We start from the raw sequence: 19377 nt of genomic DNA, 5'->3' as shown, positions 1-19377 counted from the left end.
GATAAGATCCTGATAGAGTAGTTTATTGTAGTTCAAGTGATGAATAGTAGTGTAATTAAAATGTCAGAGCAGTAAATTGTGATGTGTGACTAGTACATCCTTTGAATCAGGAGCCAGTATGATTTATCTTTCATTCTTTTCTTTTTCTCAAAACAAGAGCTACTAACTGGCCAAGATTTGCAAATCTCTAATTACTAATCTTGTGCCATAGATCTTGTGGGGTTGACTTTTAAGTTTAAAAAAAAAAAGTTTTAATCTCTGCTGTGAAGCACAGGGGGAGATTAGAAATTGATTCAGTAGTCATCTTAAAAGGAGAAAAAAATGGGCTGGGGAAAGACATGCATTATTGTTGGGAAGATGAAAAGTTACCATCCCTGGTGTTAATCATAGGTTTTGCTGACCACTGAGAAAAGGGCAAAGCCAGTTTTTTTTCCTTTTGTTTTTTTGTGCAAGCAGCCTTCATTTTTTTTGTTGTTGTTGTTACTTTTTATTTGTGCAGTTCAGTTACTTTTTCCTCTTTTTTGGTTCTTTGTTTTTTCTTATTTCTCATCATCACTTCATGTGGGCAGTGAAAATTCAGAGGAGCGACAGGCAACTTCCCTGGGACTCCTGGGCCAGCAACCACTGCAGCCTTCACACCTACCATCACTATAATTCGTTCCACCCTGACCATTGCAGAGCGCCGGCCCTGGCATTCATGAAAGCGCCTCCTCCAAACAGCCCTCGTAATGTTCCAGGCTTTCTCCTCCTGGTCTTTTACTTAAATTATATTCTTCTCATGCCTTCTTCATCTGATTCATACCATATTTGGTTTCATGGGTGCGGTGTCCTTTTTTTTTTTTTTGTAGTAGCAACTTCTCATTTCTGTCATCTCTTAAGTCTGTCTTTTCCATCAGAAAGCATTTGTTGTTAAGAGAGGATGTAAATGTTCAGAATGCTTTATGTGTGGTCAGGAAATAGCAATGCAGAATATTATATAGAAGATAATGTTCTCAGACCTCATTTGTGTATATGGAACCACTTGTGAAATTCATGCCAGAAGCTGTCTATGAAAATGAGATTATGTATCCAAAGCATTGAGTTGTTACTTATGGAGAAACTTGCTTTAATGTTTTTTTTTTTGTCTAAAGCAAAACTCGTAGAGCCTCTCTGTGTTGCATTGTACTTACGGGGATCAATGCTGCTCCTCAGGCATTTCTGGCCTCTTATAACACAGATTCATTCTAAAGCACTGTCTCCATGGCTCCTGAGACTTGGTCTCTGATTGGTTGGAGCTACCTACTAGCCATTGCTGTGCATCTGGTGTGTCTTTCTGGAGCGTTACTGGTTGACAGGTGTGGCAGGCTCACACGCCCCCTGAGAATGCTCTATGCCAAGTCTTCACTCTCTTACAGCAGCTTTGGTGTCTTCATCCTTCTCTCCCACCTCCATGAGTGCATACAGCCTGAGTTCCCTGAACATGGGGACTTTGCCTCGAAGCCTCTACTCCACTAGCCCACGTGGGACCATGATGAGGAGGAGACTGAAAAAGAAAGACTTCAAAAGCTCACGTAAGTGAAATGTTAACCAGTGTCTTTTGGCCTGAAAAAACCTGTGGGTCCATTGGCATCTTGGATGTAAGGAAACCTATAGGAGGAGTGTTTTACAAGAAGAAGATAAGTAGCTCACTGCCCTGTACCAAAGACCATTGAAATGATATCTATCCCTTATCGACATAACGATTGCACCAAATACAGTTTCAGACTGGGTTAGTTAGTTTGTACTGCTTTTGCCTACAACGTTTTATTTGAATTTTTTTCTTGCTCTTTTGAGCTGATAAAATCAAAGATATAACTTTTTTCTTTAAGACTCCTTCCTTATATTCTGGGTACGTTTGAACATGAAGCCATTGTTCTTTGTTTCTTATTGACTAAAGCTGGGTCCACCTATTCACTTTGAAAACTATATCCCCTTTTGGTAAATATGAGTCCCATGTATTTGTGTAGTATTATTATAAATTTCTGGAGAAGGCAATGGCACCCCACTCCAGTACTCTAGCCTGGAAAATTCCATGGATGGAGGAGCCTGGTAGGCTGCAGTCCTTGGGGTGGTTAAGAGTCGGACATGACTGAGCGACTTCACTTTCACTTTTCACTTTCATGCTTTGGAGAAGGAAATGGCAACCCACTCCAGTGTTCTTGCCTGGAAAATCCCAGGGATGGGGGAGCCTGGTGAGCCGCTGTCTATGGGGTCATACAGAGTCAGACATGACTGAAGTGACTTAGCAGCAGCATTATAAATTTCATGTTTCATGAACCACCTCTGCAAAAAAAGACAATAATAAGTTTAAACATGCCTTTCAAACTATAGCCTATTCCCCTTAAATGTGCCTTTTCAATCTGTATTTCATGCCTCATGATTCTAATACTTTCCCAAGGAACCTGCTCCACTGACAAGCACTGCCCTAACATATATGTTACCCACTCAAGTGTCAGGAAGATTGGAAGGATGCTTATTTTTACAACAGGTATCCTAAAGACTAGGAATTTCAACTACAACTCTTAGAACTATGATCTTCTAGGACAGCCAAGCATGTTATAGACTAGGCAAAACTAGGAAGATGTGGCCGGCAGCCTGCTTCTGGATACATGCTTGTCAAGAAGAAAGGGTGATCTAATGCCTTAGGGGAAAGGGGAAGAAACACATCACTCCTGAATTTTTCTCTTGTGGGAGTGGGAGGGCAGAACATAATCTCTCATCATGATCATGTAAGTTTTAAAGAAAGAGGACACCTAGTTTTCCAGCCAGGTCTAACCAGTGTAGAGAGAGGTAAGTGTTTCTTGTATTTTTTTTTTTTTTTCTGGTGGCCATGATTGTGATTCCCATAAAACAACTCAAAGAAGATGGGATCTCTTCTTGTGTTTACTATAGAGATAAAGTAAGGAACACTCTGTAGCTACCTAAAGATACCTAAACCCAAGTACTTCAAGACTGTTGTTAAAGAGAAAACATTCTTGTGAAGAGAGGTGGTTGGATCTATTGGCCCTTCAGCTTGTTTGCCAGAGAGTCATCTTCAAAAGTGGGTCTGTGGCCAGGCCTCCCAGCACCACCACCAGTGTGGGAGACCGGCCATCACCCATACTGGGAAATGGTCTCTTCATGTTACAGGAATGAGAAGGTTTCCTTACAAAGGAAACCATGGCTAACCACTGCTGTGGTGTATTCCTGGTTTTGATGTGCATATCCCTTCAAATATAAGATTTGTCATCTTTAATATAGGTAAATGGAAGGAAGATTGAGTTTAGTCAAAATGCAAACAAGGAGCTTCTAGATATTTCTTAGCTAACACTAGAGGGTAAATTATTTACTCTTGAAAGAAACAAGTTGAAGGCAGCATAGTGAACTGGTGATGCGCCCAGAGTCTTCTCATCCCAGTGTCATTACTTTGTAGCAGTACGACCTTGAGCAAGATTTTTAAGCTTTCTATACCTTGGCTTTCTTAGCAACAAAGTGAGGCTAACTATAGTACTTACCCCATTGGGTAATTGTGAAGATTATATGAAAATATGTATGTGTGTGTGTATATATATATATATATATGTATATATATATATATATATATTCTTGCCACCAAAAGAGACATATAGGACAGGAAATATATTCTCAGTTCAGTTCAGTTCAGTCACTCAGTCATGTCCGACTCTTTGTGACCCCATGGACCACAGCAGGCCAGGCCTCCTGTCCATCACCAACTCCCAGAGTCCAACCAAACTCATGTCCACTGAGTCGGTAATGCCACCCAGCCATCTCATCCTCTGTCGTCCCCCTCTCCTCCTGCCCTCAATCTTTCCCAGCATCACGGTCTTTTCCAATGAGTCAGCTCTTTGCATGAGGTGGCCAAAGTATTGGAGTTTCAGCTTCAACATCAATCCTTCCAATGAACACTCAGGACTGATCTTTAGGATGGACTGGTTGGATCTCCTTGTAGTCCAAGGGACTCTCAAGAGTCTTCTCCAACACCACAGTTCAAAAGCATCAATTCTTCAGTGCTCAGCTTTCTTTATAGTCCAACTCTCACATCCATACATGAACACTGAAAAAACCATAGCCTTGACTAGACGGACCTTTGTTGGCAAAGTAATGTTCTGCTTTTTCATATGCTGTCTAGATTGGTCATAACTTTCCTTCCAAGGAGCAACTGTCTTTTAATTTCATGGCTGCAATCACCATCTGCAGTGATTTTGAAGCCCCCAAAAAATAAAGTCAGCAACTGTTTCCACTGTTTCTCCATCTATTTGCCATGAAGTGATGGGACCGGATGCCATGATCTTACTTTTCTGACTGTTGAGCTTTAAGCCAACTTTTTCACTCTCCTCTTTCACTTTCATCAAGAGGCTCTTTAGTTCTTCTTCACTTTCTGCCATAAGGGTGGTGTCATCTGCATATCTGAGGTTATTGTTATTTCTCCCAGCAATCTTGATTCCAGCTTGTGTTTCTTCCAGCCCAGCATTTCTCATGAAGTACCCTGCATATAAGTTAAATAAGCAGGGTGACAATATACAACCTTGACGTACTCCTTTCCCTATTTGGAACCAGTCTGTTGTTCCATGTCTAGTTCTAACTGTTGCTTCCTGACCTGCATACAGATTTATCAAGAGGCAGATCAGGTGGTCTGGTATTCCCATCTCTTTCAGAATTTTCCACAGTTTATTGTGATCCACACAGTCAAAAGCATTGGCATAGTCAATAAAGCAGAAATAAATGTTTTTCTGAAACTCTATTTGCTTTTTCGATGATCCAGAGGATGTTGGCAATATCATCTCGGTTCCTCTGCCTTTTCTAAAACCAGCTTGAACATCTGGAAGTTCTAGACTATATATTCATATATATATGATATGTTCATATGTATGTATGAATAATGATACATTCTCATATAATATTCACAATTACCTAATGAAATAAGTATTATAATTATATATATGCAATATATAATATGATATATATATGCTACAATAATATGTAGTAAATAGTAAGCACTATTTAATTGTTAGCTATTTTGAATAGTTTACATATTTGCTATTATGATGCCTAAACTTGAAATATTAACAGTGCTCCAAGACTTAGGCATATTTCACCGCATTTCCATTTAGGCATATGTAAGTTGGATCTTCCCATGTAATGAATCAGGATTTGTAGTGGATATTTGTAGATGAAATTTTTACATAAAATGGCTTCATGTGCAGCACTGCTTACTGAGAAAGCAGGCTAACAGCCCTCAGCAAGGAAGGGCAATTAAAACAAATGCATTCATGTTTGCACTTCTGCTTTAATGGCTAAACATTTGTTTGTGTTAGGTAAGACTGCTAGGTTGATTAAGGACATTAGTGATGACAAATAAATGATAATCTGTTTGGCTATTGCAGGTTGATATTTATACATCTTGGATTTTGTGGTAGGAAACAAGGCCAAGGCCACACTGTCACCAGTACCTGTGACCTAGTGATAAATTCTCTCTTAAAACAGCATGTTATTCTCCAACATAATAGAAGTATCAGCAGAAACCTGGTTCTAGAAATCTGCTCTTAGCAGTCGCTGTAGACATTAGCCACTAGCGCACCACTGACCATATATCTACCAGAATTTATGTATATCTCAGGAAACCATACATTTTATATTTTAATCAAACAAGGAGATTCAGAAAGCTATAAGCTTTTATTCCCACTTCAGAAAGACCTACAAAACTAATGTTAATTTTCCAAAATCAGAAGAAAACTGAGAACTTAGTTGTTTTGGTTTTCTTTCTCTCTCTCTCTTTTTATTTTTTGCTTGATCTTGGTATGGTCACGCTAGAGGTAAAGCTTTTCCCAAATAACAGATAATAAAAGTTTTATTGCCCCTCTCACTATATTAAGGGTTATTTCCACCACTTTATTTATGTCTTTACTTGGTGCCACCATTTACTGCCCCTTTTCTAATACTTACGTTCCTATAGCAACCAGGCCATTTGTATGGATGGTGAATCATGGTAAAGTCACAACAAATATAATAAAAATCTCTTAGCTGTATTGGTGATCAGTTGAGGCCAGAGCAAAACAGAAAGAAAAAAAAAATTCTTACTTATGTTTCTAATACAAAGGAAGGACATGGCCAGAAAAGAATGACATTTTCTCACATAAATATTAAAACATTCTCTGTTACTGACCAAGGTAGGAAAGTACAGGAAGCCTGTTACAGCCTGTTACAAGGAATAAAAGAGGAAAGTCATGTTTGTGTCGCAGGGAAAATGTTAAGTACCCCCAGCATCGGCCTCCAGCAGTGTCACAAAGCCCTGGGAGGGTGGCAGAGCCATGTCACAGAGGGAACCCACTTGTCGCCTCTTCCATATTCTTCCTGACCTTTCTCCCACAGTGTGAGCTGCTCCTTGTTCTGCCACAGGGGATCAAGGCCCCTCCCAGAAGCCCATCACCCCCTGTGATGGCAGGGCATGTCTGAGCAGTGGATCTGGGTAATCCCCCCGGCTTCCTGCTCTGGTACACAGGGCCAGTGTAGACGCTTTCCTGTTTCCAGTCTGCCTGAACTGCAGCAAAGGGTAGACCTCAGAACACGTTCTCAGAATGACCCTTGCCTCTTCTGTGGTCATCACTTACTACTAGGGAGGGCACCACTGAAAAGAGCTGAAAGGAAGAGAATGAAACAACCTAATAATTTTTGTGCCTGCCACCAGCCCCCGAAAAACAACTGGAATTCAAAGGCAGCTCATGGTAAGCTTTTAAAATGACCATGCACAGAGCTCTTGAAGGGGTCAGCTTAAGAGCTGCCCTACCCCTATTTGGAGGAGGGAGCTGTTGACCACTCCGACTGTCTCCTGAACTGGATCATGTGATGTACAATGTGGACTCTAATATGGAACACTTAGTGAGATATACGTCTTCAGTTACAGAATCCAATAATTGTAAGCACAGTATATGAATAAATCTTCGATAATTACCCGACAGGGGAGATAGCATGATCATGAAGGTGGTCTTCCCAGGGTGGGGCTTACCCATTGTAGTCCACATACACTGACCCCTGCAATTTCCCCAAATGAGGGAAATTCTACTACATAATTTGTGATAACAGGGGGACTCTGTTTGTGCTTTCCCTTTTTAAAAAGAGAATCTTTGAGGTCCATTTCTCTTTATACTTTTCAGATGCTTTTTGTATCTGACAACAAATTTCACAGCTGTCTAAATTAAGGAGACATTTGGCAGATTTTTAAAGTTCAGAGCTAAGAAGTCATCTTTGGCCTCCCATTACTTGGCCTTTCCTTTACAGTAGGAAAAACAAGGATTGACAAAAACACAGGGTGAACTCCTGCAGAACCCTCCAGAAAGGAGTGAGAAGAGGACAGAACAGATGTAAATCCTGAACACAACCTTGGCACACACGCGTTAGCAGTGTTCAAACACAGCATGTCAGCAGTGTGGTCATTTTCATCTTCACTTGTGAGTAGAAGCGGGCACACCACAGACCAGAGCCAGTACCTGGCAGGAGTATTTGCTGCTTTGCTGCTGGAGGGAGAAGTTTAAACTACCAGGTTATAACTCATAAATAACTTTTATTTTCTCCTGCTTTTTGACCACATTAATGAAGCAGGATAATCAAACATCTTTTTCTTCTCCAAGTAATATTAGTTGGTTTTTTTTTTTTTTTTGGCCTATCATCTTTAAATCTGTAGTTTATCTTCTTTATCTCTGTTGGTCATTTTCAAGACTTTAATATGTGTGAGTAATCAGTACATGCAATTTCCAATGAAATTGTACTATTTCAAAGAACAGATTCTAGTACATCAGAGGACTTTCAGAGTTAATGGTAAAATCCTAGGTTATTTAATATACTCTTCATAAAATTATAAAACCAATGTTTAATACATTTTTAATTCTAAATTAAATGTCCTCACAATTTCTATCATCTCAGCTTGCCTCCAGGTAGAGGTTATAGATTTAATGATACCCATATGAATTAATACTTATTTCTGTTTTCAAAACCTTCCAGAAAATGAAATTCCTCAACTGTCTTCTGTTTCAGAAAAATATAGCATGTCTTTTTGCTCAGAAAGTCTTTGCTATATCTAAACTAATCCCCCCATTACTATTAAATTGACCTATTCCTTCTTGATTCTTTCTTAGTGGAAATGGTAATCAGCTGACTTAACAATTCAAAAATGACTTTTAACTCCAGTTGAGTAGTCCAAAAATCTATGCCAAATTGGGATGGTAAATGGAAAAAATATTAATGTGGACCTATAAAAAGTTCCATATAAAATAAAGTATACGTGTTGAAGTCCAAAAATCTTCACTCAGAAGACGGAGTGCCAGTCATCTGCCCAAGGGTGATGTTCTAATATTATATTCCCACCTGCTCTGAGTACTAACTGGAAAGAAATGCAACCCTCTAGATTTTTGCTGACATGAAATGGTATCTTCTACTGGTTTTGTGCCACCAATAAATAAAATGTGTGATCTGGAGAGCACTCAGAGTACAGTTGATATTAACAAAGCCACACTTAGAAAACACGATCTGAATTGACATTTGATAGTTTATGTGTCAGATCTTGGGATTGTAAGCCACCATCTGTAGAAAGATGAGGGTTGGAGGCTACTTTCACCCCCTAAAGCAGGCCACTTTAACCTCAGTGACATTAATCTTGCTGGGAAAGAACAGTGACAGTGCCTCTTAAGAAGAAGTAGATGTTCCTTACTCCTGATGGGAAAAGGATACATCTCACCATCCTCTGCAGTGTCAGCCTGAATGCTCTAATGATCCACATGATAGAAAAATTGGGGTCCTGAAGGACCAGAATCTCGTTCCTTAACTCAGCAGACCAAGGGTTGATTCCAAAAAGGAAAATATTGGTGTTACAGAACTAGATTCATCCCACATGGCTTTAGCCATGGAAATTCCAGGCCCTGGAATTTCAGAGGGGAAAAGATCTGGTTCCGATCTTTAAGGAACTTAAGAGTCTAGTGAAGAGACAAGAGGGAAAATAAAAAACTGATAAATGCTGAAATAGGACCATGTATTAGAAAAGTGGAAATGTAGAAAAGTCATTTAAATGACTCCATCACCAAGCCAATGATAGATGAAGGTTGATGACCGGTACATCCTTACCACCTCAGGAGCCAGACTTAGATCAATTGTTTCTTCAAAGCTGAAGGTCGCGTCTTTTGTAAAAAGTTAGGAACTTAGGGACAAATATCTAAAGGGGGGGAGGGGAAGTTAGATCAGTTAGCCCAACCCCCTTTCTCCTAGATAGGAAAGAGATTAACGACTTAGTCCCAAGCTCATCCAGCTGGTTTCCTAGTGGTTGAGCCAGGACTAGATCCCAGGTCCCTTGACCCCAAGACCATGCTCTTCCTACAGTTGCCCAGCTGTCCTTGATATTAGGGGTGGGTGTGAGGAGGGGGCTACACTGATGCTATGACTTAGATGTGACAGATATTGGGAGATTCATTTACCCCATTCAGCTCTCGTTAAACTTTTGCTTAAAGGCCAAAACCTCATGTCCCACCATTAACAGTGAGCTTTTTTTTTTTTCAGAGATATGATCTGTTTCAGAAACGCTGGCCTTCCTGGTGCCTGTTCCAGTTTAAAGTCATTTCTGCTGTGTGTGTTTGTTCCTCTAGTGTCATTAGCCTCTAGCACCGTGGGCTTGGCTGGGCAGGTTGTTCACACAGAAACCACAGAGGTTGTGCTGACCGCGGATCCTGTCACAGGATTTGGGATTCAACTGCAGGGCAGTGTGTTTGCTACAGAGACCCTCTCCTCTCCACCTCTGATTTCCTATATTGAAGCTGACAGCCCAGCCGAGAGGTGAGATCCTTTCTTTCACGGCATCATTTTCTGCCCTGCATTTCTTGCTGGCTCTCTTTGACTGGCTAATAAATTATGGAACAGTGCTCAATGCAGGAAATGCAAGACGGGATGAACTCCCTGTTCTGACAATAAAATTTTATGTTCTTGATCACGTTTGAGAAAAATAGCGAGCCTGGGTGGTGCCTTTAGCAGATTTTTGTCCATCAGGGACTAGAGGCTAAATTAATTAAAAAGGAAAAAAATCCATTACAAAAAAAAAAATTTCTCTGAAGTCAAAACTTCATGATAATTTCTCTGCCATGGGGCAGTGCACATTCATCATTACTGTATATTGGTTCACATCAGATTATAATAATATCATGGTGCTAAATTATTCATTACTTCTCTGGGATAGTTCAAGGTTCCTTTGTTCACATTGATAGCCATGAAATACAAGAATGTAGGACTTGCATATAACTGAGTCACTTTGCTGTAGTCCTGAAAGTAACACAGGATAATAAATCAACTATATTTTTATATAGAAAAAAAGAATATAGGACATTGCAGTTGACCTAAGAGGATGCCCCACAGCATTGAATAAACAAGAATAAATGCTGTATTGGAAGGATCTTGGCAATGTCAACTTGAAAATCATTCACTCTGTCTGCAGCCTGTAATGTCTGGTTCTAAATTTAGGTGTGGGGTGCTTCAAATTGGAGACAGAGTGCTGGCCATTAATGGAATCCCAACTGAAGACAGCACCTTTGAGGAAGCCAATCAGCTCCTCCGAGACTCTTCAATCACAAGCAAGGTCACGCTGGAAATTGAATTTGATGTTGCAGGTATGATCATCTAATCTCAAGTCAGCTGCATAGTTGGGAGTGGACTGCATGTGAATTAAGTGGACTATATGGCAGAGAATGTGGGAGGAATGATCATTTTTTATATACCGAATGTGTTTTTGTTTAGGAGGCTTGGGGTGTCATTTTGAATTGTGCATTGCTTTTGTATTATTCATTAAAATGTCACCACAAGAACAATTGAAAATAAATGTGACAAAATGAATAAGTAATAGCTTCTGCAAAGGTGATAAAAAAAAAATCATGTAGGCTGTATTCTTCCTGACATTTCCCATATATGCTAGAGAAACCATAGTCTTCAGTCATGAGGACAGGAAATGCCTCTCTTTGACTCTTCCTACTGGGAAAAAAAAAAAAAAAAGAAAGTTCTGTAGGGAACAATGAAAATTCATTAGATGAATTTATGTAGGCCAAGTAGGTAAATATTTGGTCTCTGGTGTTAAAGAGAAGTTGCCACCAGACACTTGTTAAAAATGACAAAGAAGACTTTATTCAAGACTATTTCCATAGTCATCAAAACTTGCCATAGGAAAGAGAGAGTGAACTTAACATCAAAATCAGCAAGGGTGTTTATGTTTAGTCATGGAGGAGGTGTTTGTCAGTAGCTAATAGGTATACGGGTTTTAGAGGTAGGTGCTAGTTCTCATTTAAGAAAGTTGTCTTCTCTTGAAGTGAAGTGAAGTCGCTCAGTCGTGTCCAACTCTTTGTGACCCCGTAGACTGTAGCCTACCAGGCCCCTCTGTCCATGGGATTTTCCAGGCAATAGTCCTGGAGTGGATTGCCATTTCCTTCTCCAGGGGATTTTCCCAACCCAGGGATCGAACCCGGGTCTCCCGCATTGTAGACAGACGCTTTACCATCTGAGCCACCAGGGAAGTCCAGTGAAGTGTTAATACCATCTCACAGACCTAATAACCATTAGCAATCAATAAAGATATGCCTTTGGGCGTAGGGATAATATTATGCCAACAAGTATTTGCTGAATGGTTATCATAGGCCAGTTATTCTACTGTACAACAGAGATGCAGCAGAAGATGGGGAAGGCAAACAGCAGGACAGAAGTTCATTTTTTTAATATGAATTTAGTTGGCGGTCATACTCTGAGCGAAATAAAGCAGAATGGGAGTTAGCAAATGACTGTAGGGGGTTTATTTTCATAGGGTGACTATCTAAGGAAGAGACATTTGAGCAGAGATTTGAAGGTTGAGAAGGCTCAACAAGAACATTGCAGGCAGAAGGAGCAGCCAGTGTAAAAACCTGAGCCAGGATAATAACCTTGGTGGATAGGAGCAACAGCAAAAGAAAAAAAAAAAAAAAAAGGCTCATGCTGGAGCATATAAGGGATTGGGGATAGGAATCAGATTTGGTTTTGGAGATGGGATAGGAGAGGTTGGAAGGGGCCAAGTAATGATGTAGTGCCTTGGTAAACTTTTAGATTATAGTCCAAGTGTAATAAAGCCGTGGAGCATTTTATGGAGGGGAGTGAGATAACCTGACGGATGTTTTGGAGAGATCTTTATGAAGTGCAGGGGGGACAGTAGCAAAATCAGAACAAACAAAAGGTGTAGCCATTGAACAGGTAAGGAATGATGATGGCTTGGACAGCATCCAAAGTGGTAGTGCTAGATATGGTGATAGAGAGTGGAATTTAGGACGTGGCTTGAAGCAGAGCTTACATAACTTCCTTATGGATCAGATATGGATGATGAGGAAAAGGGAAGATCGTAATGATTCTGAGTTATGAAGGTGTGAACGGTTGAGTAGATGATGATTTTTTTAAACTGAGAAGACTTGAAGCATAGAAGTTTGGGGATTACAAAGAGAGCTCTATTTTAAACATGAGTAGACAAATCCTACTCATCCTAGTGGGGAAAAGAGAACAAGCACATCCATTACTTACTCAAAAGACAGTTACCATAAACCAGTTACTAAGTGCTAAGCACTGTGCTATGTTCAGATAATTGAAAGGCTCGGCATATTCAAGGACCTTGTAGCCAGTTAGACAAGAGAAAGAACTGCAGAAAGATAAGAACAGACTTGCTAGAAGTGTTTTGCCACTGGGATGCAGAAGGAAGTGCCCAGAGACTGCAGGCTATACCTCCCAGAGCCTAGGACTGGGGTCTGTGCTAAAGAGCAGAACGGAGAGAGTGACCAACACAGTGGTGATGGTGAAAGTCATTGGAATAAAGGACACCACTAAGGAAAGAGTAGTGATAAGAGGGGACTGAGGTGGGAATTCTGTCTGAGGAGTACTGAGATTTAAAGGGAAAGGATGCTAGTAAAGGCGGTGATGAAAATGATATAGAGAACCAAAAATGCTGGCATTTTGGAAACCAAAGCAAGAGTTTCAAGGCAAAAGTCATGGTTGATAGGATAAAAAGGCTATAGAGGATTCACACAATAGAGGCAAGAAAGAAAATGTCCACTGGGTTCGGCAATTAGGAAGACAGTCATGGCAGAGAAGTTTCAAGGAATTAGGGGACAGAAGTCAGATTGCAGGGAGCTGAGGGGTGAGGAAAGAAAGGGTAGGGAAGTACAGACAAGCTATGCTTGTTGTCTGCAGAGATAGTGGGTTTTGGAAGACGGATTGGCAGGACAAATGCAGCGAATAAATGAAAAGGACAGGAGGCCATTGTGGGCTGATCTTTGCGAACTTCTACAGCATTTAGTTACATACTTTGTGCTCTAGTTTATACTGTCTTATCTTCTAATCAGTGGTTCTCAATCAAGATCAGTTTTGCCCCAGGGGACATTTGGCAACATCAAGGGATTTAGCTGTAGGGACTGGGCTTCCCTTGTGACTCAGCTGGTAAAGAATCTGCCTGAAATGCAGGAGAGCTGGGTTTGATCCCTGGGTTGGGAAGAGTCCCTGGAGAAGGGAAAGGCTACCCACTCCAGTATTCTGGCCTGAAGACTTGTATAGTCCGTGGGGTCACAAAGATTCAAACACGACTGAGCGACTTTGACTTCACTGCTTCCCTGTCAGTCCGGTGGTTAAGAATCTACACGTCCATTGCAGAGGGCATGGGTTCAGTCCTGGTCAGGGGCCTGAGATCCCACAGGCCATGCAGTGCAGCCAAAAAGTAAAAAATAAATTAAAGGAAAAAAAAAGAAGACGTTTAGCTGTAGATGAAAGGAGATAGAGGGGATTCCAGGTTCAGATGAGTGTTATTTTGTTTTGTTATGACTGGAGAGATTTGAGCATGTTTGGAGCCCAAAATAAGTGAGAGAAAAAAGAGACAAGTGGTAGTTATGAGTTTCCAAAGGGATGAGAAGGAAGTTATCCAGAGCATAGGTAGGTAATTCATCTAAGGCAGAAAGTAGAAGACCTTTGCCTAGGAATGTGAAGAGAAGGATGCGAGAATATAATTACATTTTAGCTATGCTTAGGAAGATCATGTAAGAACTGTCAAGCAAGGGTGAAAGGGTCAGCACCTTGGGGAGCTGAAAAGAACGATGAAGGTTCCGAATAGCTAATGGGGAAATGAATGAGACAACCAACCAGATTCATGTAAAGGGATTTTCAAGCTGGGTGGTAGACCAAGCAGAATCCAGAAGCTTTCAGTCTATAGCAACATCAGTCTTTGTGGTCAAGTAGTTTTTTGTCAGGAGACCTCAGCTGCTCAAGAATAAAAACAGAGATGGTATAGTAGATGATTATATTGATCCAGAGACTATTTCCAGGGAAGTTTCAAAGAAGGAGCACGAAAGTCACGGAGTTTCAAATCATCACAGAAAGAGCAGAGAGATAATTATGGTAATCACATGAAAATTTATCATATTTATCAAATGCTTACTCTATGGCTTGTTACTTTCCTATATGTGCATTAGCTCAAAGTCCTTTAAACAGCAATGGAGAAGGTTACTATTGGGCTGGCCAAAAAATTTGTTCGAATAGTAGAAAAAATCCGAATGAACTTTTTGGCCACACGAATATTCCTGTATCCCCAGTAAATAGAGGCTTACGTTAATGGTGGGGCTGGGATTTTAACACAGGCAGTGCAGCTCCAAAGGCCACGTTCTAAGCACTACATATACTGCTTGTGCTTGAGAGAATGTATAATAGGTTAGAGAGGCATGGAGATCAATATAGGATCAGCATGAAAGACCAGACGGAAAGGGCGCGGTTAAGGAATTAGGAGTCTTCAGGGAGAAGAAAGTGGGGGAGTGAGAGAAAGGGGGAGAGCTAACAGCTGGGAGACTGAGATCAAATGGCATATTAGAGTTTAGGGTTTCAGTGTAAAGCAAAGTTCCAGGGTAGTGAGTTGCTAAAGCAAAGCAGAATGGAGGCAGTTATTCAACCCAGAGGTCTGAGTGTTGAGCATGCAGTGTGATGGGAGGACCACTACTTGGTGAAATCTCTCAGAAGGGGGGCAGGACTTGGGATGAGAAAGGCATGTGAACCGGCTGCCCCTGACACCCAAGCACAATCCCATCAAAGAATCTCTGCAGTTGCTGTTCCTCTGCCTGGGCAGCTCTTCCCCAGGATATTTGGGTGGTTTGTTCACTGCACTTAGATCTTTGCTGAAACATCAATTGCTCAAAGAAGCCTTCCACGACATTTATCACACTCAGTCCCCTTGCCCAGATTTGTAGCTCTTCTTAGCCCTTCTCATATGCTGATGTTATGTCGTATACATAACATACTTATTGTTATGTTGTATACAAGTATTATTATTGTCTTGTCTTCTCCAGTAGAAATATCTGTGATGTCTGAGACTTTGTGCCTTTTGTTCAAGAATATACCACAACATGCAAAATAGTGCTTGGAATTAGGAAGCTCTCGGCCAATATGTGGTCGATGAATGAATGAAGTACAGTTGGCTCTCCTGAGGGACTAGGATCAGAAACTTCAATTTGCACCAAGATTGATTTCATACCCATTGCATCTCTGAGGTTCCTGCACTCTCTGTTTCTTCATGTCTGCTCCCTTTGTATAAGTTTTCTCTGATTTTCTCAAGTTTTTCTGATTGTATGTAATTGCCTCATCCTTGCTAAGGTGCCCAGCCAAGACCAGCCAGTTTCAATTTCTAATTCGCAAGAGAGAGCATCTGTTGGCACAGCCTAGGTGTAGCATCATCCCTTTCTTGTCCATAGTGGCCAACAGTCAGTAAAAGACCTTGTAAGGATCAGTCAGATACACTGAGGGTCCAGTTTTCAAATAAGGCTGTCCAGTGGCCCCCAAATGTATTTACTATAATCGTAGAACATTTATGATGGGAAAACTATCCAATACCTTCATTTATTTGTGAAGGGAAAGTTGAGACTCAAGGGCAGAAACTCAAGGTCATAGAGCAAAGTGAATGTTAGGTAGATCCTGGGTCTGTTGACTTGCACTTGTCTTTTTCTATATCATATTACACTGCCTCTTCATAGAGATATTAAGGTTCCCAGCATGAAAGAGCAGGATTTCTGAGCTTCTGCCCTACTGACATTGTTTGTTGAATGGAGATGCTTATCCTGCACACTGTGGGATGTTGCGCAGCATCTACTCACTACATTCCAGTAGTGGAATGGCCAGCACAACTGACTTTCTCCATAGCAATATCCACTAAGTATTTACTTGTGCTATACATGTGGCTTTATTTTATGTGTATCCTCAATATTTGTTCATTATTTATTTAATCCATTATATATATTTGTCTAATCCATTCTATATATAATGTATATACAAATATAAGTATATATATGTTAAATAAAGTATTTAGGTCTTAGGTTTAAGCTCCTAAAAAACAGGAACTATGAATATTCATTGGAAGGACTGAGCTGAAGCTGAAGCTCCAGTACTTTGGCCACCTAGTGCAAAGAGCCAGCTCATTGGAAAAGACCCTGATGCTGGGAAAGATTGAAGGCAAAAGGAGAAGGGAGTGGCAGAAGATGAGATGGTTGGATGGCATCACCAACTCAGTGGACATGAGTTTGAGCAAGCTCCAGGAGACAGTGGAGGACAGAGGAGCCTAATGTGCTGCAGTCCTTGGAGTGGCAAAGAGTCTGACAGTGACTGAAAAACTGTTAAACCCACTCTCCTTAATTCCAACTTGCTAAATAGGGGACTGGGAAAATGGACCTAAGGCCATCTCCCCTGTCTTCCATTGTCCCAGAAATCAACCCATTTCAAAGGAATAGAAATGATATAAAATAGGGCCAGGAAAAATATTTTTCTATCCTGTCCTTCCCTCCTCCATTGCTCATGGCAGACATCACTAGTTGATTTCTGTTGAGCCTAGACACAGCGTCAGAACCTCAATTACTCTAATTACTCATTACCAATCTACTGGTATGTATTGAAACTGCTGGAATCCAGATAATCTTTTTTAGCCGATTGAGAACTTGAATATTTGTAAGATATCACTGCATGAGATCTGAGCTATTTCAAGACTCCCCTGCCCTTTTGGATTCACTTCTGATTGTCTGGGTGTGAGCCACCATCCATTTCCAGTTCTTCCTCAGATATATACCCAGATACTAATTCCCAAACTAGTAGATCTCAGAGACTACCTATGTCTGTTTTATAAACATCCTAAGTGATGCAGACAGTGGTTAAAAAACTTGATTGTGACTACACTTTTGCCTAAATCTATCTCTTTACATGGACACCACCATCCAAAAAAATTGTAGTAACATTAAAGGAATTTTTCTTATGCTAAAGTTGCTTATAATCCCATCATTCTAATAAACAAAATTTTTTATATGTCTTTACAAAAGTCCTTTACCATACATATAATTTTGTAAAGCTATAATCATATGCACAATTTACAGTTTGCCTTTTTCAGTACTATCTTTTAAATACCAGTGTACATTATCATGAATTCTTGAAGTTTCTACTTTAATGCTGAAATTATTTTGTTGAAGAAAATACAGCTTTGTCTTTGAAAGAAGCCTCAACGAAAAATTCTATCAAATGATGTTTGCCATCATTACTAGAGTCCCCAGTGTTTTTCTCTGAGTGAGTGGGACTTAAACATTCACATTTACCTACCTTATAGTCCCTTTATTTTTTTGAATCTCACAAGGTGTCCCGGTTGATGAATTATGATGTGGTGGTTATCTTACTGTGCCAACAATGAACGCTTCAGGCAGAAAAAGCAGACCAATTGGAAAGAAGGAGGTCTTTGTTTACCCAAATGTGTTTTTAATTATAGTATTAACAAAGATAAAGCAAAACCAGAGAAGCACAAAATAACCACATGGGAGTCTAAGAAAATAAACATCCTGTTTACTTATTCTAAACCTATTGTTTCTCCAAATATTGGCTCTTTTTCTTCTTTATTAGTGTTTCCTTAAGAAACCCCAAATTAAATGTGCCTTCACTTTAACAGCCAAATAATTGTATGGGGGGAAAAATTACTAAATAGAAAATAAATCATGTTGATGTTTAAAGATGAAAATGAAGCCACAGCTTGATCAAAGAGATTCATTTGTTGATATTTGTTCATCATTATAAATATTTCAAATCTTATGTAGTCAAAAGTCATCTATTACTGTTTTCCAGGAAGTGATAATGTCTCCTCCCATGTCATTAACAATATTAATCTTGGTCAAGATTCCCTGCATTAAAAATTTAAAACGAAATGTTGCTATAGTAACTAATTTAGATCTGTGTTTTCCACCCTTATGAATTAAAGACTCACTGTATAGCATCTTGGGCAAGATGTTGTAGACATGCAGGGACACATATATACAAACATTATATTCCCCACCCCTTTCACAGAACAGAGATATCACTTTGCCAACAAAGGTCCATGAAGTCAAAGCTGTGGTTTTTCCAGTAGTCATGTATGGATGTACATGAAAGTTGGACCGTAAAGAAGGCTGAGTGGCAAAGAATTGATGCTTTTGAACTGTGGTGCTGGAGAAGACTCTTGAAAGTCCCTTGGACTGCAAGGAGATCAAACCAGACAATCCTAAAAGAAATCAACCCTGAATATTCATTGGAAAGATTGATGCTGAAGCTCCAATACTTTGGTCACCTGATGCAAAGAGCCAACTCACTGGAAAAGATCCTGATGCTGGGAAGGATTGAGGGCAAAAGGAGAGGGGGGCGGCAGAGGATGAGATGGTTAGATAGCTTCACTAACTCAGTGGACATGAATCTGAGCAAACTCTGGGAGACAGTGAAGGATGAGAATCCCAGTGTGCTGCAGTCCGTGGGGTTGCAAGGAGTCAGATACTACTTAGTGACTGAACAACAACCCCTTCCACAGAGAATGTTTTCATAAAACCAGCAACACTAAAACAAACATACATGAAATGAGTTTCATAAATAGTGAAGCTGTTTGTTCCTCTAAAGCTTCTAGGACATTTACTTATGAACCACTTGGTGTACTTTTAATAGAATAATCTATTCCTGTTAGACTCATGAACACTTAGGTAGGGGCTGTCTGTTTGGCTCCCATCCTATTTCCTCTACTGGATCAATGTGTTCATAAGAGATCTTTCTGTTGCAAGCCACAGAAAATGCACACAAGCTAATTTAGATGGGAAAAGGTGTTTCCTAGAAGCATACAGGTGTTTCACAGCCTTTGAAGACAAGGAATGTAGGCAGTCCCCGAGAGGGCTAGAACCAGGAGCTGTCGAGGCCAATCACTGGCTGTCTCCAAGACCTTACACATCTCCTCAAGTACATTTGCTTCTTTCTTCTTCTTCCAATAGCAGCCTGGCTGTTGGGGCATTTGAGCTTCTTCTAAATGAGCTTCTTCCAAAT

At 40.3% G+C, this 19377-nt stretch overlaps 1 protein-coding gene and 1 non-coding gene across 2 annotated transcripts in view; both read left to right on the top strand.

Moving 5' to 3' along the window:
* GRIP1 (glutamate receptor interacting protein 1) overlaps positions 1-19377 on the top strand; it is a 751108-nt gene that overhangs the window by 644754 nt on the left and 86977 nt on the right. Inside the window, exons 10-13 of the mRNA XM_040233396.1 lie at positions 570-725; positions 1395-1550; positions 9645-9831; positions 10510-10655. Coding sequence (XP_040089330.1) covers positions 570-725; positions 1395-1550; positions 9645-9831; positions 10510-10655 — 645 coding nt within the window. The remainder of the gene's footprint in view (positions 1-569; positions 726-1394; positions 1551-9644; positions 9832-10509; positions 10656-19377) is intronic.
* On the top strand, positions 6960-7124 carry LOC120858992. Its single transcript, XR_005720012.1, has one exon. It is a non-coding gene; the product is annotated as a U1 spliceosomal RNA (small nuclear RNA).

Source organism: Oryx dammah, unplaced genomic scaffold (assembly GCF_014754425.2).
Source record: "Oryx dammah isolate SB20612 unplaced genomic scaffold, SCBI_Odam_1.1 HiC_scaffold_29, whole genome shotgun sequence".
In the NCBI taxonomy this organism is placed as follows: domain Eukaryota; kingdom Metazoa; phylum Chordata; class Mammalia; order Artiodactyla; family Bovidae; genus Oryx; species Oryx dammah.
This window is presented reverse-complemented; position numbering and strand designations above follow the sequence as displayed.